We start from the raw sequence: 21,101 nt of genomic DNA on the forward strand, positions 1-21,101 counted from the left end.
GGCTGTCTGCCATGCCTGTCATCCGGGCATAGCTGTGGAGATCACGGCTGAAACCGAGTAGGACAAAATCAATCAATCAATCAATCAATCAATCAGCTGGGATGATGGTACGTTGGTGGCAGGGGGGGGCGCCATCACAAGAGGATCGCAATCCAAGGTTCAAAGCCAACACACAATTTCGATAATGACCATATCTAGAACAAAGAAATTTGAAAAACACAATCAACAGAAGAGCATTCATAGACCCGCAGCAGGTGAAGGAATTTGAACGTGATTGAATATGCGCATACTCCTTGCTGCTGGAACACTTCACACACACCTCCGACTTCCATTTTTGCACACCACCACAATGATATATCTATATATATATATATATAGATATATATATTATATAACCTTTTCTTATCATCACCCTCTCCAATCACCAACTCAACCACCTACAACCACACAGAAATGTGCACAACATACCAAACCCACTACACACGCTGTGAGCGCAAAGGGTACGGGCATGGGCCCAAAGGCAATCTTCCCTGCACAGACGAATACATCGAAGAATGCAAAAATGCACGAAAGACTGATGAGACTTGTGCAGCGCCTGCTGTCAAATGCCGATGGATTGATTTTGAGTGCGGAAAACACGGAGGACCGAGTCCATATGAGCGAGAGAAATTGATTAGAGAGAGAAGGAGACAGGGGAAAAGGGAAGAGAAATGGGTGAAGAAGGAAGAAGCTAGAAGTGAGTGTGATGCGATGTTGTGTACAATACAGTAAAAGACGGTATTAGAGGTTTGCTTGGCTACTAGATATTCGCCCAACGGGTCACCATATCTCATAAATGCAGTAGTATGCTACTGAAAAGCGATATTTATATTTATCGTTGCAGAGATATGACAGGTTGCTGGGCTTTTACGCCTTTCCCTCATAATCCCTCTTCCAAATCTCCTTGAACTTCTCCTTATCCACAGCAAACTCCTCGAGGAAATCCCTCTCAAGGTCATGCGTACGTTTTCCCAGCAGCACCAGACTATGCAGCGGCTTGCCTAGATCCGCTTCACAAAGCTGTTCTAGTGTTCCTGCAACGATCTGCTGGTCTTCTGCTCCTACTCTTGCAACACCAACAGCCAGACTGTCTTTTGTGTATGCACCTTCCTTCTTCACATCCTCTTCAATTTCCAGCATCTGCTGCGCGCACTGTGCGACTGTCATGTACCGCGGTGGCTCATAGATCTTGCGTCCTCTGGCCATGTTCTCCAGACTCTGCTCCTTGACCTTGATATCTAGGAGCACAAGCGTGTGCAAGCCGATGGAGACATTCTCTTTTATGCGATCGTAGAAGGAGGCGGGCTTCCAGTTATCGAGGAAAAAGACCATGGATACGGTTTGTCCGAAGTTGTAGAGTTGTAGGCCAGTGGTGCCAATGGAAGTGAGAATGCTGGCGTTGGGAATCGAACGGGTGGGAATAGAGAGCTCGCGGGCACGGAGGACAAGGTCAGTGTGCGTAGTCGCGCTATGATAATGTTAGATATAATTGGAATGGCTGATAGAGGCTCCTTACCCGAATGGGTCCCCTACTACGAGGAATGCGACATCGAGCTTGTCGGCGTCCTTGAGGATATCGTCGCTCGAAGACTCGACCATTTCACGATCCGCAATGATGACTTCGCGGCCATAGAATGCTTCCTACTGCCGTGACAATTAGATTTCGAGCGCTTTATCTATTCACTTCGTCTTCAACTCACAAGCACATCCTTCTCCACCAGCAGTACCGCCGTATATGCCTCGAGATAGACGCGCTCGGCTTTCTTCACAATGTCCAAACCCTTGACAGTAATGTCCTTCTCATCCGCCAGGCCGAGACCCACGAGGTACAGCATTTTCGGCGATTCTCAACTTATTTGGTGAACAAATTATCGGTGATGGTGGGGTATGCGGCCAAATTCACAAAAAAGTTGGCGGGGCCCATTTTGGCTCGTAGGGCCGAGCCCGTTTCGGCATAGCGTTGTTGCATGAAGCCCAGCATCGTTTGAGATCACGCTAGCAGACCGCAAACCGCGTCGGCAACCTGGCCTTCATTCACGCCCACCGCCAAACATAGCGCCTGTTGTAATCTAATTTCTGTGCCATAGAACTTTGTTGATCGCGCGACACGTCTTTTATGATTTCTAGAGTCTTGGGTGCGGAAAGTCAGCCATCATGTCGGACAAGGATAAATTGGCCAAGTATCGGACGGAGATCCAGCAGGTTAGTTCATTTCATTTTATTGTCCATGTCATCTATCCATTTCGCTATTCCGCTTTCCTGGAGACTGCATGAGAGAAAGAGAAGGACATGTGAGACTAGGGTAAATGGCACTATCACCTACTTTGTTTATCCCTTCAGTGGATTCCTTTCCGGTTTGCGACAGGCTCCATATGCGCATCGTCGGAATATGGGCTGTCGCCTCGACTGGTAGTTTTTTTTTTTGAACTGTCTTTTGTTTTGTATCTCTTATAGAGAGGGTGATTCGAGGACAGGCGGCTCGCCCTTCTCTTACTTCGCATTTATCTGTGTGAACCAGGGGCAGCCTATTCTTGTTCACCTTCGTTCCGCCTGTCTTTCACCCTACCCAACATGTTCGTATCCGAGTTCTGGGTAAAGGTTATAGGCAGCATGCCAGAGCCAACCTTGTTCTTCACCCACTTCCTCAACTCAATCTCATATCCCCACCTACCTTGTAACAAGCCAGTATCATGGCCTCACCAGCATCATTCCCATCACCTCCCTTGCCATCAATGCCGCAAAGCCTATCGCCAGATGATCTATTCCCGTTGGAAATTGGCCTGGGCCTAACCGTTGAGCAGATGATGTTCGTCTCTGGTGAGACTGGCGAACCTTCACCCGAAACAACCACCTTGATCGAGTCGATCGTACAAGACCAAGTACAGCACATGTTGCGGGAATGCACCGCCCTTGCCACCCGCCGTGGTTCAAAATCCATCTCCACTGACGACCTATTCATGCTTATCCGGCACGACCGCGCCAAAATCTCGCGTCTCCGCCACTTCCTCCAGTGGAAGGATGTCCGACGCTCCGTCAAAGACTCCGATGACAAAGGCGGCGATGCAGGCGCCGACGTCGGAGCCGGAGACGCAGACATAGCTGTTGGCGTAGTAGGCGCAGGCGGACCTGGTGCCGCTCCCGTCGACGCCTCCAAGAAAGCCAAGCGAGCCAAAGTCGATCTCGTCTGGGACGTTCAATCCTTCTTTACCGAGTTCCCCCCTCAAAAAGACGACGTGGAAGACGAGGAAGAAGAGGAGATGAACTATGCAACCTTGCAGCGCCTCAAGAACGCAGACGAGCGGACAAAGAACATGACACGTGAGGAATACGTGCACTGGTCCGACTGCCGTCAAGCATCCTTTACCTACCGCAAGAGCAAGCGCTTCAAAGAATGGGCGGGATTCGGCCTCATCACCGATTCCAAACCCTCAGACGATATCATCGATATCCTGGGTTTCCTGACGTTTGAAATTGTCCAGACGCTTACCGAGGAGGCGCTCAAGGTCAAGGATGCAGAGGATCTGTACAAGAAAAATCACGGTGGCGAGCAGAATCGCCTCAAGAGGAAGCGCGAACGAGGCTTGTTTGATCCCCCAGAGGAGGCTAGGGAACCAGTGCAGCCAAGTCATGTGCAAGAGGCATACAGGAGGCTCCAGAGGGGCAACAACAAGGCTAAGGCTATGCTCAACTTTACACGGGCTGTGCATAGAAGCGCCCTGAAATTGGTGAGTAGCCAGAACCGCATCGGTACAAGCATTGATGCTAACTTTTCACAGATCTAAACACGAGGCAACACGTGGGAGTTGGGAGTCGATATGGCGTTTACATTGGGCGTTAGAGATTCATTGATACCCTGTGCAGGCAATAGGCGTGTATTGTGTTACTTGTGAAAGAAGCACTCGGGGGACTTTGTAATCGATCAATCTTATTAGTGTCACTTGCTTTGCCTGACCAGTAACATTCATTGAGCACATATAGCAATGGCATCATACCATCACAAAGGCCACAAACACATTCAATGGATCAAAGCAGACCAACTCCAAGTTTGACTACTGGTTTCTAATGCCGATGCTCATATCCCTTTTATTTTTGGTACAGTCATAGCATCGAAAATCAGAGAGGGGGCACCCTTGTCGGTCGAATATGCATGGAGAGAAGAGTCCTTCACAGACGTAACATGAAACATGACCGCATATGCCCAGATAAAAAGGAGATTGACGCCCTCCTTTAACCTTGAAAAGACCCACGCCAGGTGTTCGTCACGACATCCATTCTTTACTCCTCGTCGCCCAGCTGAGCCTGGCGCTTCTGCTGGATACGCTCCTGCCTCCTCTCGCGAGCCGCCTTGGTCTTCGCACGCTTGGCGTCCATCTCCTCCTTGATGACCCTCTCGCGGGCCTTCTCGGCCTTGGCCTTGTGGATCTGACATGTGCGTTAGTTACCGACCATGGAGCGGGGAATCGACATAGTCATGATGTCATGGTCAACATACGTGTTCAACGAGAGCACGCTTGTGCTTGAAGGTGTTACCCTTGGAGAGGAGGTAGAGCTCGTGGTAGAGGTGCTTGTCGATCTTGCCGGCGGCGCGGTACTTGACGAGGAGACGGCGGAGGACACGGAGACGGCGCATCCAGACGATTTGGCTGCACATCCGCATTAGTTAACGGTTCCCATTGTCCATGACATCCCAAAAAAACAATTCTTCGTCCTCATATCCGGCATTAAAGAGGCAACGTGATTGCATACCTTGGCATACGAGCGTCCTTGGTACCCTTCCTCTTACCGAAACCACGGTGTCGGCCAATTCGTCGGGCGGCGTTCAGCTCCCGGGCGCGGGCACGAGAGTGCATGGTGACGGGCTTGCGGATGATGAGACCATCCTGAACGAGCTTGCGGACAGTCTGGCGGGAGTTGGCGTTGGCGATTTCGCTGACCTCGTTGGGGTCAAGCCAGATCTTGCGCTTTCCGCAACCGACCACGGAGGCCGCGAGGCGCTTCTGAGTGCGGAGGTTGACCCTATGAAACACCCCATGTCAGTATTTTGATCATTTGTGCGGTTGTTGGCGACGGAGGAGGTGGTCGTCGGAAGAGGGGTTCGCCACTGCACAAGCGCCTCAGAGGCACGAATGCGAGGCGCCGAGTGTGCAGCGGGAACGGATTTGCTCTTCGAAGCAGTGTTGAAGGATATTTGTTCGGGATTCCTTACATTTTCGATGTTGTTGTCGTCCGCGGTCGTTGTCGACTTACCGTTGTTGAAGCTGAGAGGTGCGAGGTAATTTCCAACACAGGTGCGTGATCGCTTAGAGCGCCAAGGCCACCACGTGACCACTAGCCAAATTCCCACCAACACAACAGCGACTAGATGCTGAGCAGGTGTGTCGCATGCATGGCAATGGCTCTGCTAAGCCCATTGGATGTATGCACATCAACATGCCGGTAATGCTTGGGTGGCATTGTCATCTCTTCAACTAGACGAGTCTGGCAATCACGGGATGCATCCATGTTGTTCAAGTTACATACCGCGAGAGCATTGCATTGCGCCCACAGGCACCGCCACACTAGAGGTTCTAAGACAAGAGCCCTTGAATGCCTTTTGGGTATCACGTACTCTATTTCCGGTGGATAAATACCGATAAAACGGAATCTCTACGTCAAGATGTCTCTAGTCACCAATTGAACATCACGCAAGCACGTGCAAATAGTAACTTGCTGTTCGTATCCATGATGATTGGTGTGTAGCATTCGGTTGCCCTATCCCTAAACGCATATGGTACAACGTATGGGATGTCACATTATGAGTCATTTTGCCATCATCGCGCACTAGATCTGAAAGAACTCTTTGCACATGTCCAATTATTCTCGAGTACAAACTCATTGGTAATGACATTAGACGTGCTCAACACTTAGGGTACAAAGGGTTCATTAAGTAGCGAAACGATGCATTCTTACTGCAACTTTAGGTCCTCCTCGCTCAGGACACCATATAGTTTCTCAATCTCCTGTCCGATAACATTCAAATCGTGCGCGAGTTGTCCAGTCACCAGTGCTGTATTGAAGTTAGTGGCGATGATCAATTTCAAGTATAAACGGTAATGACCCACCATAGGCATACAACAACTCGTAATCTTCGTCGGTAGCAATGGTTTTGCCGAGATCCTGCTGTCGAAACTCGAAGACTCTGGCAAGCAACCGATCACGTGTGTGTTCGATGTTAGGTAGAACATCATTGAGCGGGTATGCTAGCTTCATAGAGGAGGCCATGACTGTTATTTGTCAGCGTTCAGCTCCCATCGTCACTTGGTATGAAGCTCACCTGAGAACAAATGGCTGATGCGCCAACTCAGCTCTGTCCACTCTTTCTTTGTATACCTCAGAGCTTCCTTCTCACCATCCGACGCTTTCAGCTCTCTTAGTATAACTACATTCATTGCGTGAAAACTGTCCAGTAGGCGACTCGTTGCACCAAGGATAATCTGGAAACTCTTGTTGGGGAAGGGGCCCCTAAGCTCAAACTCCGCAGCAGCCGCTACACGCAGTGTCTCCAAATGAGATAGATATCTCCGAAGTTCGATCTCCTCGCGTTCCGACATGAACGATTGTGTCCTGCTCGTGTGCTCATTGGATTCAAGAACAGTCTTAAGTGGCCCGCGTTTCCAGATCAATCCCATCTTGAGCCACAACAAAGACGTGCCTTTCTTGAGCTTACGGCGTGCGGAAATTGGCCAGATTATCCTTGTTACGATAATACCCCAAAGACAACCAACCATAACAGCAACCACTCGATGAGTTACAATCTCCCATATTTCAGGTGAGATGCCACCTTCGTCATCGTCATCTTCATCGTCCTTAACGGAAAGAGAGTAGGCGTAGAGCGCAGAAAGGTTGTACGTCAGCAAGATGAAACGGCCCATAGGTCCCTTGCCCTTGCCGACAATGATGTAGAAGCAGAACAGGGAAATGACCCAACCGAAAAAGCCCAGAAGAAGAGCATGTTCGTCAGCCGCGATCCATGCAGCAATTGCTAGCACAGCGCCCAGACAAGTACCAGCAAAACGCTGGTACCCTGTGGTGTTGGAAGCGCCTATGGTCATAGAGCAAACCAACATGTACGACAATAGACCCCACTCGCCACGCCACCGACTGTAATAGCCTCTTGTCGATTGAATAAAGGACCACATGGCCCAAAGGACTGCACCAATGCCAACCTTGACAGCATATTTGAGGTCGTCCCTTCTGAAGACGGCAAGTGACGTCCATATACGGTAGGATAGTGGCTGTTCGTTCTCTGGCTTGTACGGATCTCCACGCGTCGACTTCCTGTAAATAGGATTGTGAATCTCGCGCGAGCCACCCACTGTCTGTGGGTCTGTTTCTTGCATGAAATTAGCCACTTCGGAGTCGTCGCCAGAATTACTCTTCTTGTGCCAAGTCTTCCAAAATTTCAGCCAGTTGAAAGTTCTTTGCCGCGGATAGCGATTGACATTGGCTTTGAGCTCCTCAAGAATGTCAAGGAACCCGACCATATCTTCAGCAAAATCAATCAAGGACGAACTGAAATACCCGCAGCTTGCGGCAACTTCTTCAAAGTCGGCTGCAACTGCTGCTGAACTTGTCCTATTTGGAATCTTGCTCGTGTAGATACCAGAAAGAGCCTCTCGTCGTGCGTCCGCGAAGAGAGCCTTCGCGTCAACCAGGCTGTGACGGAAGTGTTCATTGATAGCCATGTTGTACTCTGGTCCAGGTCCAAACGGTAATTCCGAAAGTACTTCACGTAGGGTGTATGCAAGCGATTTCTACTTTAATTAGCAGTGCAAGGAAAACTGAGAGTTATGGACTCACCATCGGTGGGCCCAACTGAGCTATGAAGACGGAAAAAATGTCAGCAGGCGTCAGGTTCGACTTTGAAAGATTGATAGATCTGGCCAGCATTTGATTTACTGGATTGGATTCATCGTCTGATTCAGCAGCTGAGCAGATTGCGGACGCTTCGGAGCTTTCTGGCAGTTCATCGATAGAGGCGAGGATGCTGCCCCGCCTATCTGAATGCCTCAGCGTGGGAGAAATCAGCTGAGGACTTTGCGACATGGCCTGTTCTGAGAAGATTGAAGAAGTGACCGTTCCATTAGTAGGTATAGGTTGAGAAGTTACCTCACCAGGCGCCGGCTGAGCAAGTAACGTAAACTGCGTCTCGGCAGCACTTCGCAATCCACCCAGACTCTGCATCAGCGTCTCAACACATTTGACCAGCCTTGCGTTGATCTTGTACTCTGCTTCAGTGCCCAACGCATAGTGCTCAAACTTAGCTTCTCCAAGATTCTTAACCAGGGCTTTGAACGTCGTTTGCAGCCGATCTGAAGCTTTGACATACGAGTCGCTCTTGAGGTCTTGCTCAGACCCGGAGAGAAAACTGAGCGCAATGCCGTTTAGCATCTCTGCCATGGCATCAGTAGATTTGATAAAAGTATCGCGGAATTCGCTGCGCGCTGACGTTGGCTTTACTAGAAGGGATACAGCTGTTGATGCGGCACAACCCATGATGACCATCTTCAAGACCTGCCAGATTTTAACGTAGGAGAACGTAGCAGCCTGGACAGCCCCCTCTTTGGTCAAAATGGTGATGAGGGCAAGGGAAGTCAGAGAGCAGGCCACATTGACTAGCGGATTGCCGAGCCTTTGTTTTGTCCATCCAACCAGCCCGAGACCACCTCCACAGAAGACAATGAGCACTATGACATGGCCAACTACTAGAAGGTCGTTGTTCCCAAAGTAGGCCGACACAGCCATACTGGAGAAGGAGACAACCGCAGCATAAAGAAAGGCGGCAAAGGCAAGCATGACAGCCTCAAGCATGCTACCAGCTGAGCGCGCTGGATGGAAGTAGACGGTGATTGTCGCAACGATGTGTTTGCCGTCGTTCCTACCCAACAGCGCAGCTATGAAGGGGACAAAGGTAGCCAGCGAGCCGAGTACATAGGCCATAGAGCATTTCAGGATGCCAACACCGGTTTGGCTCGTCGCATATGCATAGCCTTGCCGAAACTTGTACTTGATCATCTCGACAAGCAGCTCTTTCCTGCTCATCTCACGGTATCTCTCAGTTTCGAACTGGCCGGGAGCGAGGAGAATCTCGGCGGATCGTGTGCGGCGATGTCGAGATCTGCGCAGGGTGAAGGCCTTCTTGACGCGTTCGCCAGTCCTCGGCTGGATCATTGTCGCTGACCGCATCTGTAGCCTATGGTGAGCTATGCATGTGTGCCTAAAGCCCCAAGACGCGACGACTTACACTGGGTCGCATGAAGCGGCGCTGCGCCGGGCTCTGCGAAGTCTCGCTTTCCATGGTGAGCATGACGTGTCCTAGAGCCCGTTTGAAGGACTAGAGTATGGCGAGAAGCAGCATGGAATCTGGCGCTGTGCAGGCGTTGCAAGCGTTGTTGGTGGTGAACCCTGCCGATGCGCAGATGCGATGACGCTGGCGCTAAGGCCGCCAGAGCTACGCGCGTGCTTGTCCATGTACATCTGCGCACGACCTCTGCTCGTGGCATGACGTGGTGAGATGCCCGCTGAGGGTCATGTCTCCATAGTGATAGTGCGCTACCATTCCACTCAGGCGGATACTGTTTAAGAGCTGCCAACCCAGGGGGGCCCACTGTAGGAGACACTCCCGCTCCGATTGGCGCAGGTACCCTTCACTAGCGCCCTCTTACCTAACTTCGTATGACCTTTTATACTTTTGTCTCTAGGAAATATACTCCTCAAGCAGAAGCCTAACCCAGTCGACTCACACTCTGTCATGGACGAAGAAGAGGACATCGACATAGCTGCAGCTATGGGCTTCTCCTCGTTTGGGGGAACCAAAAAGCGAAAATTCGACCATGAAAACTCACCAAAGGCAAAAGCCGATGCAAGCGGTGCAAACTCCACCAAACTCGGGGTTAGAACGAAGAAAGTCGCCAGCGGAGAAGCAAATGAGCCTGAAGCCTCCGAGTCAAAGAAGGCCCCGGTAACAGATTCTGGTCTTGCCAGCTTCCTAGCACGTGGCCAAACCCTTCCGGAAATTCCCCTTGGCGCTGCGAATGGCCCTGCTCCGAACGATCAGTCTGCAATGGAAACTATGTCGTTTGGTGGACCTCCCGTTTCGAGAGCAGAACTAAATGCGCTTCGTAATGGAGTTCAGAACGAGAACGGGGACACGGCCTATTTTCTCCCAAGCTTCGTTGAGGACCCTTGGGCCAAGCTCGGAAAAGGCAACAGTGGATGATGTAAGTTTGCAGACTTTGAACAATATTGGTGGTTACTGATATGTACACACAGAATGTCAAATTACTTGACAAATCAGATCGCTGGCAAGATTGCACCATAGATTTGTGGTATCTTATTGAAGATATTGAATTTGCCATGGTGTTCTACCGAATATTGTTGTATAGCCACTAGGATCTAAAAGCGACCAAAAGGCGGTGCTTCATGGGTGCTTGCGCACATCGACGTATTCAGGTTACTGCGCTTGTGTCAAGACTAGTGTATATCGCACATCCATCAGGGCAGTGCGAGTTATGGCCGTGTTTTGTTAGGCTGAAAAAAGTTGAAATCATTTGTAATGTAGGAAATGGTTGAAAGACATTGTCGAGAACTGATTGGCATTAGCTCATCGGCAAATCGACCAAACAAGTAGTTGTGTAATTCAAGAGCTGTCGAATAGTATATCAATCCGATCCGGCAGTGGTCGCTGAGAGCTACAAGTCGCAATCATTGGGAAGACATTACCACTAGTATTTCCTGTCCGACACCACTCGCTGACGAGCAATTGGAGAGCACAATCAGCGCCGTCAGAACGTCCGAACAAATCGTACATGTGTGATTGATACAACCTGCACCTAGAGTTTGTGGAACCCAAAATTCAATCAGACGGCAGTAGGAAGTGAGAGATGTTGCTGCCTGGTGCCGCGCAAAGTGTTGCACACTCAATCTAGAAGCACACGAGATCAGACCGGACTCAAGCTCTTGGTTGAGTCAAATTCAGGTTCTCGGCCCCCGGGTAAGTGTCCATGTAAGGCAGATGCTGGGGCGAGGGGCACAAAGGTGACCTAAAAGTAGCTGCCATGCGCAACTCACATGGACGGCATTGACAGCCGTGTCATACGATTGGCTTGTTCCGCGCCGTTGAAGCGCCAGTGTAACGCCTTCCATGGACAAAGGGCTCGGATAGTACTATGTACAAGGACATGGCATGCATACCAAAGCCGGTGGTCCTGGGAAGAGCGACGAGCTAGATGGGATTCCTCACCGCCACTTATTGCCGTGCTTGGAGAGCAGTTGACTTGCAGCATGGGAACGTCTGGGGAATGTTCGTGTGAGAAGCAGTACGAGGTTACGCAGAGCAGACATGGTGCCCAAGGGCTCGAGGCATTGGAGCGCCAAGGTGGAGGTGCAGCAAGGTGCATTGGCCGGGTTGGGTTGCTGCTCGCAAGCATGACGCACCGCACCACCGAGGGGCGGACTGTTAGTTCGGCGGGGCTTTGCTAGTCCCGCATCCTTCTCCACGACCTTCCATGACCATGACTACACGAAAAAAAACGATCTCGTCGTCCGGTACACGCCCTTTACCAATTGCCCGCCACGTTCATACGCGCAATCGTCTCGTCAAGCTTCTTTGGGCGCATGCCGCCACTGGTGTCATGCGCTGTCTGATCCTTTGCATCCCCCCTCCAGATTGCATGCTCAATGGCGCTGGCAGCTGTCGAGCCAGCGCATCAATTTGACAACACTTAGCATGCCCGTCCGGCAGCCTACCCATGCATGTACACTTCTCCACCGCCGCTGCTTTTACATGGCGTCTGCGTCTGCGTCTGCTGCGCTTACTCTGCCCCGCTGCCTTTAGCAATGCCTTGGTGCCGGCCATAGACGGCACTGCCTCCAGAATCGCAACTTTTTGCCATTGCAAGCCAATTCGCTCCCCGACTCTTTTGTGCCGGTTGGAGCTGAGGCCACTTGTCACTAGTTCCTTGTACGGGCCAATTGGCATCTCAAGCATTCACTATCGCCCCGAGGTATCGTGGATCGGCTGCGGCCCACGTCCAAGAGCCACCGTCCAGCCCAGTCTAAATGACGCTTTACAATCCGGCACCAGCGGGAACCGTTCTCAGTGGATGTAATCCTATGCAGCTTTATCACCATAACGGCGGGGTTGCGGCCGTCACTCGGCATGAAGGGGTCAGAGCCATGCCCCGTTGACCATGATGCTCCTAGCATGCCTGCAATGGAAAGGTATAAAAAGGGCTCGTTTTGCTGGAATTTGGTCTGATCTTTCTGATTCTCTATTCACTTTTCTGAGGATATTGTTATACCTTTGTCACATCTGGATCACTGTCTTGGCTTCCCACTCCGACACCTTGACCAAACCCCAACACTATCTAACCGCTTGCACTCTTCGCCAATACACTACTCTACACACCATTCCAGCATACAGAGGAATATAGTATTATCCAAAATGGCCTCTTCACACTCCTTCTACAGTCTTCCTCAAGCATCCTACCCAATCAACATGCCACAAAAGCCCGGATTTTTCTTCCCGGCTCAACAACATGGTTATGGACGCGTGTCAGGATCACCACCCGAGGCTGCAAACAGCGTTACGACATCTGGTGTACCGTCGTACGAGCCGTCATCCACCTCTAGCAACTATGCTGGCAGTGCAAGCGATTATGAATCCACTAGCGGCGCCGCCAGCGTGGATCTCCTCGATTATATGGGTCGTCGTGTGAACGGCTCCTTCGATCCAATGCCACTAGATCGCAGTCTTGCAAAGCAAGCACAAACGTAAGTTTCTTTCTATCAGTGAATTCTGAATCACCCGACTGCGCCTAAAGTCGTGTAACTGACATTGTACGCAGGTCCGGTGAACTGAATGCTAAGCAGCGCGAGCTTTCTGAGCTACAAGCACTGGCTCAACGCAGATTGGCTGGTGCTCGCATGAGCTTTGCAGACGGAATGAAGGCTGCGAAGGATGTACAGAAAGATTTGCAGTGGACTCAGAAGCGAGTCGAGTAGGTTTACACTGACAGCCAACTTCAATCGCCGAACTAACATCTCTGACAGCTCACTGAACAACCGAGCAGCACGCAAGTACCCAGAGCAGTTCCGCACCGCACAAAGCCGGTATCCGGCACCAGTCGACTTCTAAATCAATTCGACACCTTTCAAATTTCGCTTACCGAACTGTGGATGACACCAATATACGATTTTCGGTTTTTCCAAACTATGGGCGGCATTCGGTCACTTTACTATTCCCCAGCGCTTTACCGGTTTTCTCTATTTTCAAAAAATGTTCAAACACCTTTTTCGCGATGTTCGAATTCCAGGAACAAGCTCGACGTTGCGACCTGTCGTTCCCAATTTCCGCTCCACTGTGCTCCACCCTCGGCAGCCGGCCTCGCTGCTTTTAGCGTCCCACACACCAGCTTTTCTTTTTCAGGAATTGTGACGCGGTTCGGCCCGTTGCCTGATGCAAGTGCTACGCGCCTGCTGACAGCTAGCGAACGAATCGCGGCTTTCGGATGGCGTTTGGATCAGGAACGGGGCGGGTAGCTGACGTATCTCCTAGAGGACGGTCGCTTCGCTAGGTGCAGAGGGGGAGCTGGTGAGCTTGCTCATTCGCTTAGAGCTGAAAAATAGCGCCTCGATCCATCCAGGCGGTTTCTGGGTGGCGGGAAAGCGCCTGTTTCATATTCCTTTGTCTTCTTGGGCTGGGGACCGGTTGTGTTTAGGTTGGCGTCATGATGATATCGGGACTTTTTGGTTAACACTGGGGTGAATAGCCACGGGGGTGTTCCTTGATACGGCCTTTGTAGTTTTTGAATCTTAGTCAAATCGTTGATGTAACAGCTCATGTGATGAATATAGGAAGCCCTTCCCTGTGGGGCAATCAGTCTACCTAAGACATGTGGAGCGACATACCATTCCATTCCAGTCGTAGCGTGACTGGATGAGACGCACTGTTATAGTATATTCTGCTTTGTGAAAGTGATGAGGGTCGTATATGTACATATGTACGTAGTCGTCAACCCCCCGAGGGGCTGGATATGCAACGTGCCCACGCATGCATGCACAAGCAATTCGTGCCATGACCACCCCCCCACACACAGTCAAACCCGGCACCTGCCCTACCAATAGAACCCGCAACCCCCCACGTTTATACATGCATACACGAAAAGGAAAATAAACGTCAAGAAGACCGGGTACCACCTCGGAGATTATCAAGCCCGACACTCTCCCCCACCCCCAACAACAACCAAGGCAAACTCTAGTGGAGATGTATGAAAGCTTGAAAGTCAAATCTTGACTATATTTTCCAGAACAGAATATCAAACATATTCCATGAAGAAGAAAAAATCAACCCCTCTACACCCTTCCTCTTCATAGCGAGCACAAGAGGGGGGGGGCAATGCTGTGAAGTATCCTTCCCTCACGATACCCCCCTTCCGAGCCTTCCCAACACCACTACACGCCGTAATTCTTCGCCTATGTACATAATTTCCATGGTTAAACCCTTGCCACATTTTCCCTTACTCCCCCCTTTATTTTTCTCTCACTAAACACAAAGCAAGGGGTGGTGAAGAGTGAGCTACTTGTAACCAGGCAGCGGAAGCAAAGCGGCCAAAGTACGACGTCAGCATTTTTTTTCTGGGGTGAAGCCTTAAAAAGTGTAGGTGGGGCGAAGAAGGGCCCCCCTTTGTAACCCTACTATTGTACCTTGTGAGCTGAGTTTACAGAACTTGATGGGAGAGGTATAAAGGGATAGAAGAAGAGTTGTGAAGCTTTGTTGTTCGAAATAAGAGGGATAAAGAGAGGATGATGTGTAGTAGTGTATCTCGTATGTAGTACGACATGGAAAACCCTCAGGGGTCAAGGGGAACCGCATGTCAGATGTGAGGTTATCGAAAAATGGCCTGACAGTGACGGAACTCGGCTTTTTCGGGAACGAACGGTAACAAGAGTAAGGGGTGGGACCGGGTGAGGTGGGTGGGTGTAGGGGGTATGTAGGTAGTGCAATGTTGTACAATTTCGGGAGTTCTTTCGGGTGCAGTGGACGAAAATTGAAGGGGGACTAGGTGAGTATGGCGATTTTGGCTGTCAGGTAATGTTTGACATGAAATCTATGGGCTCTACAAATATGAACTAGCCTAGCTCTACCGTTTATAGATGGCTACGACCAAACGTGCCATGGATGACCGCGACAAGACGTACCATGTTTGACCGCGGGTATGCATTGTGGTGTAGTATCGCGTCATCAGACTGCGGATATGTATTGTGATTTCCTTTCGTATATAGATAGCCACCTTCTTCTATTAATTCCTTGGCAGCGATTGGATTTCAGCTTTGCTCTACCAGCTTGATTGCGGGTCGCCCCTTGATCTATTGAGCTCAATCACGTATCGTGCCACAACATGCTAAATGTAAATGCTACGCATGAAACAACCCGAAAGCATTGTTTAGCCCTCTCCATGTGGCTGCAATCCAACTAAAAAGCCTTGTTCGCCGCAATCGCACTTGACATGTATCGGGCGAATCGGCCAGGGACATCCTGATCCTGCTTCGCAGTTTCGATACCACTAAGGATGTTGTCAATGCCCACCCCGATCTCCTTGCTTCCAGTAATCTCCTCAATCTCACTGATAGCACGTCGCTGGTCTGACTCTGAGAAGGCGCCGGATTCACTGAGAACATTTGCGAGTTCGCCTTGAGTGTTGACATTGGGCACAGCAATATCAGCTTTGAAGCGAGCAAAAAGCTCAAGCTGAACAAGCACTGAACGTTGAGTTGTGGTGGCAAACACTAGCAAGCGGCGATTCTGAAGTTGTTAGCTTGGTTACTTACATTTCACCTTTTGCAGCGACTTACCTTTGGTGGCACCTTGCCAAGAAGCACCTTCAACGCAGACAAAACAGTGTTGCTAAACCTAGGACCAATCGGTACCCATTCAAGCATCGACTCAATGGAATCGAGAACTATGATACTCAACGGACTCTTGTAGGCATCCCTGAATGTCTTATCAAGATGCTGTACTTTTTGCGACTCGCTATAACCAATCATGTCTTCAGCCGAAATCAGTTTGATAAAGGGGTAGCCCGAATCCATTGCCATCTTGGCAGCCAATGCAGTCTTTCCAGAGCCAGGCGGCCCGTGCAAAAGGACAGGTAGCAATGGGGTAGACGCCGAATTTCTGACTTGATTGATGTACAGACGCCCATCTTCCAAGATATCCCTGATGAAGGGCGAAAAGTGGATGATGCCGCGCATCACTCGTTTGCCGAGTTCTTCTTCGGCAACACCAAACAACGGCTTCACGTCGTCAAGTGCGGTTATGAAGTCCTGACGCATGACCCTCATATTCTCAACATCCGCCTTGACTGTAGTACCACCCTGAAGATGACGACCAAAGGCATACGATGTTGCTGCCTTGACCAGACCATTCAGCTCCGCTCCGGAAAAGTTCTTGGTAAGTTTTGCTAACTCTTCAACGTCAACGTCCGATTCCAAGACGTTGTTCTTTCGCATCTTGGTGGTGTGAATCTTCAGGATCTGGGCGCGGCCCGATTCATCAGGCAACGAAATCTCCAAATGGACCTCGAGACGACCAGGGCGCAAGAGAGCCTCATCAATCATGTCCATTCGGTTCGTCATACCGATGAGAAGAATGTTGTTCAATTGCTCCACACCATCCAACTTGGACAGCAGTTGGTTGACGACACTGTCACCCACGCCGGTGCCACCGCCACCACCAGACCCTCTCTGCTTGCAAACAGCATCGAGTTCGTCGAAAATGATGATGTGAAGTCCACTCTCGTCGCCCTTTTCCTTTTGTTCTTTCTCTGCATCTGCGAACATCTTCCGGATATTCTCTTCGGACGCTCCGACATACTTGTTCAAAACTTCGGGACCGTTGATGACCTTGGGCTCACGAGCATTGAGCATCTTTCCAATTTGCCTCGCCATCAGGGTTTTACCCGTTCCAGGAGGGCCATACAATAGCAAACCACGCACATGGTTGATACCTAGCCTCTCCACGACATTAGGAGGGAAGATGCGGGAAGCAAAAGCTCTTCGGAAAATGGCACTGAACTCAGTATCCAGTCCACCAATGCCCATATCCTCGAACTTGAAACCTGGCTGAATGATGGAGTTTGCTGCTGCGCGCTTCGCCGACGCTTTGATTTTGAGCTCTGACCGAGCATCCTTGAAAAAGTCGACCTGAGTGTGTCTTGTAAGGATACCGCGAGCTCGTGGATCAGTGATGGGGGGCATATCAGTCTCCTCCTTCTCCATGGATAAATCTGCAAGCTGTACCGTCCGGACAGATAATCTGAGGGGTATGTTTTTTACATCGAGAAGCAGTTGTTGGCCAGGCGCTAGGATTTGGTTCTCGAAGCTCTTCTTGAAAAACGTGGCGAGCTCGTCTTGATCATAGGGTGTATCTGTCGTCTTTCTTGCCGCGAATCCGACTTCGACCTCGAGCGACCCCAAATATGATTTTCCTTGACTTTGACTAAAGTGATCATACTGCGCCACCGTAACTACCTCCTGAGGACCAAGAGATATGCCGGCCCATGTTCTTTGTGCGTCGGTAAGACCAATTTCGCCCGGCGAGCATCCTTGTGTAGGTCGTGCAGAGAGGGCAAAGTTGCCGTTGACGAGAATGTAGATATCGGAGCCGTCGGGGTTTGGTTGGAAGTCCTGAGGGGACACTGCGACCCTGTATATCTGTTAGGATACGGCATATAAAAGTTGAACCCTCCCTCAGTATACATACAGATTGCCAAAGGCATAAGCGTTGCCTCCTGGGCTCTTGATTGGGCGCAATTGCCTCACAGGTCCGCCGCCGCCGCCTTGCCTCGCAGGCACAGGCATACGTTGAGTAGCGGGCGGAGGGGCGCCGCCGTATCCAGCCATTCTGGGGTCGTAGTTACGTGGTGGCTGCTGTTGTGGGGGTTGTTGTGGCTGTCCGTAGCCTTCGTTGCGCGGTGGAGGTCGTGGAGAGCTTCCAGGAAGACCGGGTACTCGATCTCGGTTGAACATTTTGCGACGAGAGTAACGATGAAGGATGAGATAGGTTTAAGTAGGTACTACTAGAGTATGGCCACGTATTTTCAGTGCACGAAGGCAACAGCACTTGCTACCCAAGCTGTAAGGTGGCTACAATGAGGGATGTGAGTTGGTTGAGTCTGCCTAATCCACCCAGAATATTCTATATTATCGTGGGGATTCCAGATTCGATATTCGATGCTCTTATTGTATCGTGTACGTTTCTGATTCAGCGCTGAAGTTGGAGCATGGGCCAAGCCACATGCCCCCCACCCCTTCCCCACCATTGTATGCAGATGCCCGACCGCGCCCCTGGTGGACTACAACAGCGGTCAAAAGTAGGCCCGGAGCCAACAACGAACCACGAATGCACTGCGGTCACGTGGCCGATCGATCACGAGCGCTAGATAACGACCACTTATGATGGGCTTAGTAGTGAGCAACTACATTCCTGAGTATACAGTCGTACTTGAGCAATAAAATCTACCTCCAAGAAGCATCTCGTTCATAGCATACTGAGCATATGTACTAGATAATGTATGACGTGTTCAGTAGATAGAATTAAGTATACTAGCATAGCTAAGACTAAGACAAGCCCTTGAGTTTGTATAGAAGCCATATACTCAATATACGCTATTAGAGCTCCTCTGGTCTAGGAAGAGCCTGATAGGACGTCGAAGATCAGTCTGAAGTTTAACTGTATCTTCAACGGTTCGCTGACCACTGCTGCTACTCCAAAGACATTTTTTGTAGACGCAGCATCATACGCAATGAGATTATTATTGACACATTTATTGGATACAAATTTACATAAGCCGATCACGCAGTCTTGAAATCAAGTGTGGCTGCCCTGGGTCAGATGCGGAATGGTGTGGCGCACGCGCGGGCCGGCTACATGACGCGCGGAGCCTCATCCATGTTCCTCAACGCGAACGTCAGGCGCATTACAAGTGCGACCACCACACGGTGTCCAGGTTGATTAAGAGTAAGCAAGGGGTGTGCTCATGGACACAGAATGAACGACGAGGATGACTATGAGAATGGCGCCAGCAAGTACACCACCATGCACTGGGCAGAGCTGTTTAGCTGACCGCGCGCGCAGGCTCCGCCGAGGACGAGGATGAGCAGGACGACGGCGATGTCATGGACGTAGATGAGGAGGACGATGCAGATGATGCAGACGACGGCGACGGCGACGGCGACGATGACGACGCCGAAGGAGATAATGACAATGACGACGAAGACCAGGACCAGGACCAGGACCAAGATCAAGATCAAGACGAGCCAGACAGTCCTTCGCAACATCCGCGCGGCAGCATCCCAAATGGCGGAACACCTGGCAGAGGAGATGGCAATCCAGCAGTGACTTTCACATCGCCGAGTCCACATGCTGCAGCAGCAACAGGTGTTCTGGGCAACCTGCCCTTCCGCCCCAGCGTGCGACAGGAAGCCTTGAACACACCCATGTACGACATCATACCTACCATTGCCGCGCCACACAGTACCTCTATCAACGCTATTACTGCAACACCCGACATGCGATGGGTCTTCACTGGAGGCTCAGACGGTTATATCAGGAAATTCAACTGGGTAGACACCGCCAACGGGAAGCTTGCTCTCACCGTAGCGCAGCGGCATCCATTTGTGGACTCTGTCACCAAAGCAGGTGTCCTGTTATCTTACTGGGAAAACGAGGACAGCGCAGCCGGCGCTGAGAGTCTGTCACCAGTCTACTCACTCGCAGTCCACCACCAGGCCCTCTGGCTGCTCTCGGGCCTGGACTCGGGAGGTATCAACCTACAATCGGTGCGGCACCAAGAGGGAACCCGCATTCATACATTGAAGAACCATACATCAGCTGTGTCAGTCTTGACATTATCACAGGATGAGACGTCGGTGCTTAGTGGCAGCTGGGATAAGACCATTAACGACTGGGATTTGAACACTGGCCAAGTCAAGAGGAGATTCGAAACCAGTGGCGGTCAAATATCCGCTATTGAACAGCGGCCAATGTCTACACTGCCCATACCCCAAGACACTGAAACCCTCCCTCTGGCCAATGGTACCTTTTCCTCAAATAATGCCGCCCGCCCCAGAGCAAACGGAACCATCCCCAATGGCATCGACACAAAGCCCATAATACCCAAGGAGGAAGGTACCGAAGATGCTCAAGGCTCTCCAGATGACTCGCTGTTCGGAGACAAGGACCAAGACTCTCTATTTGGCGACGGTGGCCAAGAGAACAACCTATCAGCAACTCTGCCTTCATTCGGGGACGATGATGACGAGTTCTCAAGAGCCATAGCAAACGGCATACAGCAGGCAGATGAGGATGCCAATGCCGATCTAGATTTGGTGGACATGGGCGGCCCTGTCCAAGAGCCCCAGAAGCCTACAGGTGAAGATGCAAAAGAGCCTACCACAGTGACTGAAGCAATGCCGGACGCAAATGGCACAGCCGACTCACAGTCAAATGGCGCAGCCAATGGACTACCTCATGCAGAGGATATTGAGCAACCCATTAACACATCAGCAAACCAGACTGTGCAGCCGGCATCGTCCGAGACAACCTTTGTAGATGCATCCATGGATGGCACACTGCGCATTTGGGACAGACGGCAGCCGAACCCCGTCGCACGTATCACGCCACCGCGCAACACACCCCCATGGTGCATGAATGCCTGCTGGTCGCCCGACGGCAACTTCATCTACGCATGCAGGAGAAACAGTACCGTAGACGAATACAGCCTTCACAAGAGTCTGCGAGAGCCAAGACGGACATTCAGGTTTCCTAGCGTCAGTGGCCCTGTCAGTGCTGTCCGGGCTATGCCTAATGGGAAACATCTCGTATGGTAAGTCCAATATAGAGTGAGAGACAGAGAAACCTAGTCCCTCCCCCCCTTCCCCACCCTCCCTCCGTATCGTGTGTCACATGTACACCTCTTTCTGCCCCCCCCCCCTTCTCAAAAAAAGTCATGTGTGCTAAC

At 50.8% G+C, this 21,101-nt stretch overlaps 11 protein-coding genes across 11 annotated transcripts; 6 read left to right on the top strand and 5 right to left on the bottom strand.

Moving 5' to 3' along the window:
- Positions 1 to 453: 453 nt before the first annotated feature.
- Positions 454 to 803, top strand: COCCADRAFT_30753 (uncharacterized protein; the record flags this gene model as incomplete). Its single annotated transcript, XM_007719634.1, has 2 exons — positions 454 to 736; positions 769 to 803. The coding sequence occupies 2 exons, from the start codon at positions 454 to 456 to the stop codon at positions 801 to 803; spliced, it is 318 nt and encodes a 105-aa protein (XP_007717824.1).
- Positions 804 to 906: 103 nt separating this feature from the next.
- Positions 907 to 1,874, bottom strand: COCCADRAFT_9650 (uncharacterized protein; the record flags this gene model as incomplete). Its single annotated transcript, XM_007719635.1, has 3 exons — positions 907 to 1,507; positions 1,556 to 1,680; positions 1,740 to 1,874. The coding sequence occupies 3 exons, from the start codon at positions 1,872 to 1,874 to the stop codon at positions 907 to 909; spliced, it is 861 nt and encodes a 286-aa protein (XP_007717825.1).
- Positions 1,875 to 2,193: 319 nt separating this feature from the next.
- On the top strand, positions 2,194 to 3,821 carry COCCADRAFT_41515 (uncharacterized protein; the record flags this gene model as incomplete). Its single annotated transcript, XM_007719636.1, has 3 exons — positions 2,194 to 2,241; positions 2,841 to 3,764; positions 3,816 to 3,821. 3 exons carry the CDS (start codon positions 2,194 to 2,196, stop codon positions 3,819 to 3,821), a joined length of 978 nt encoding a protein of 325 aa, XP_007717826.1.
- Positions 3,822 to 4,314: 493 nt separating this feature from the next.
- COCCADRAFT_30756 (uncharacterized protein) lies at positions 4,315 to 5,570 on the bottom strand (the record flags this gene model as incomplete). The annotated part of the gene is made up of 4 exons (XM_007719637.1): positions 4,315 to 4,461; positions 4,532 to 4,682; positions 4,786 to 5,055; positions 5,560 to 5,570. The coding sequence occupies 4 exons, from the start codon at positions 5,568 to 5,570 to the stop codon at positions 4,315 to 4,317; spliced, it is 579 nt and encodes a 192-aa protein (XP_007717827.1).
- Positions 5,571 to 5,984: 414 nt separating this feature from the next.
- Positions 5,985 to 9,376, bottom strand: COCCADRAFT_30757 (uncharacterized protein; the record flags this gene model as incomplete). Its single annotated transcript, XM_007719638.1, has 5 exons — positions 5,985 to 6,085; positions 6,141 to 6,302; positions 6,353 to 7,832; positions 7,879 to 9,264; positions 9,323 to 9,376. The coding sequence occupies 5 exons, from the start codon at positions 9,374 to 9,376 to the stop codon at positions 5,985 to 5,987; spliced, it is 3,183 nt and encodes a 1,060-aa protein (XP_007717828.1).
- Positions 9,377 to 9,829: 453 nt separating this feature from the next.
- COCCADRAFT_110617 (uncharacterized protein) lies at positions 9,830 to 10,297 on the top strand (the record flags this gene model as incomplete). Its single annotated transcript, XM_007719639.1, has 1 exon — positions 9,830 to 10,297. One exon carries the CDS (start codon positions 9,830 to 9,832, stop codon positions 10,295 to 10,297), a length of 468 nt encoding a protein of 155 aa, XP_007717829.1.
- An 847-nt stretch (positions 10,298 to 11,144) lies between these two features.
- On the bottom strand, positions 11,145 to 11,525 carry COCCADRAFT_110618 (uncharacterized protein; the record flags this gene model as incomplete). The annotated part of the gene is made up of 1 exon (XM_007719640.1): positions 11,145 to 11,525. A coding segment is annotated over one exon (381 nt), but the record flags the coding sequence as incomplete, so codon positions are not given.
- Positions 11,526 to 12,523: 998 nt separating this feature from the next.
- COCCADRAFT_110615 (uncharacterized protein) lies at positions 12,524 to 13,216 on the top strand (the record flags this gene model as incomplete). Its single annotated transcript, XM_007719641.1, has 3 exons — positions 12,524 to 12,852; positions 12,927 to 13,079; positions 13,132 to 13,216. The coding sequence occupies 3 exons, from the start codon at positions 12,524 to 12,526 to the stop codon at positions 13,214 to 13,216; spliced, it is 567 nt and encodes a 188-aa protein (XP_007717831.1).
- Positions 13,217 to 13,293: 77 nt separating this feature from the next.
- Positions 13,294 to 13,620, top strand: COCCADRAFT_110602 (uncharacterized protein; the record flags this gene model as incomplete). The annotated part of the gene is made up of 1 exon (XM_007719642.1): positions 13,294 to 13,620. The coding sequence occupies one exon, from the start codon at positions 13,294 to 13,296 to the stop codon at positions 13,618 to 13,620; it is 327 nt and encodes a 108-aa protein (XP_007717832.1).
- Positions 13,621 to 15,553: 1,933 nt separating this feature from the next.
- COCCADRAFT_110603 (uncharacterized protein) lies at positions 15,554 to 18,108 on the bottom strand (the record flags this gene model as incomplete). The annotated part of the gene is made up of 3 exons (XM_007719643.1): positions 15,554 to 15,883; positions 15,934 to 17,785; positions 17,843 to 18,108. 3 exons carry the CDS (start codon positions 18,106 to 18,108, stop codon positions 15,554 to 15,556), a joined length of 2,448 nt encoding a protein of 815 aa, XP_007717833.1.
- A 1,046-nt stretch (positions 18,109 to 19,154) lies between these two features.
- COCCADRAFT_9656 (uncharacterized protein) lies at positions 19,155 to 20,970 on the top strand (the record flags this gene model as incomplete). Its single annotated transcript, XM_007719644.1, has 2 exons — positions 19,155 to 19,167; positions 19,217 to 20,970. 2 exons carry the CDS (start codon positions 19,155 to 19,157, stop codon positions 20,968 to 20,970), a joined length of 1,767 nt encoding a protein of 588 aa, XP_007717834.1.
- Between the last annotated feature and the right edge of the window lie 131 nt (positions 20,971 to 21,101).

The sequence above is a fragment of the Bipolaris zeicola genome (assembly GCF_000523435.1).
Source record: "Bipolaris zeicola 26-R-13 unplaced genomic scaffold scaffold_332, whole genome shotgun sequence".
Classification (NCBI taxonomy): domain Eukaryota; kingdom Fungi; phylum Ascomycota; class Dothideomycetes; order Pleosporales; family Pleosporaceae; genus Bipolaris; species Bipolaris zeicola.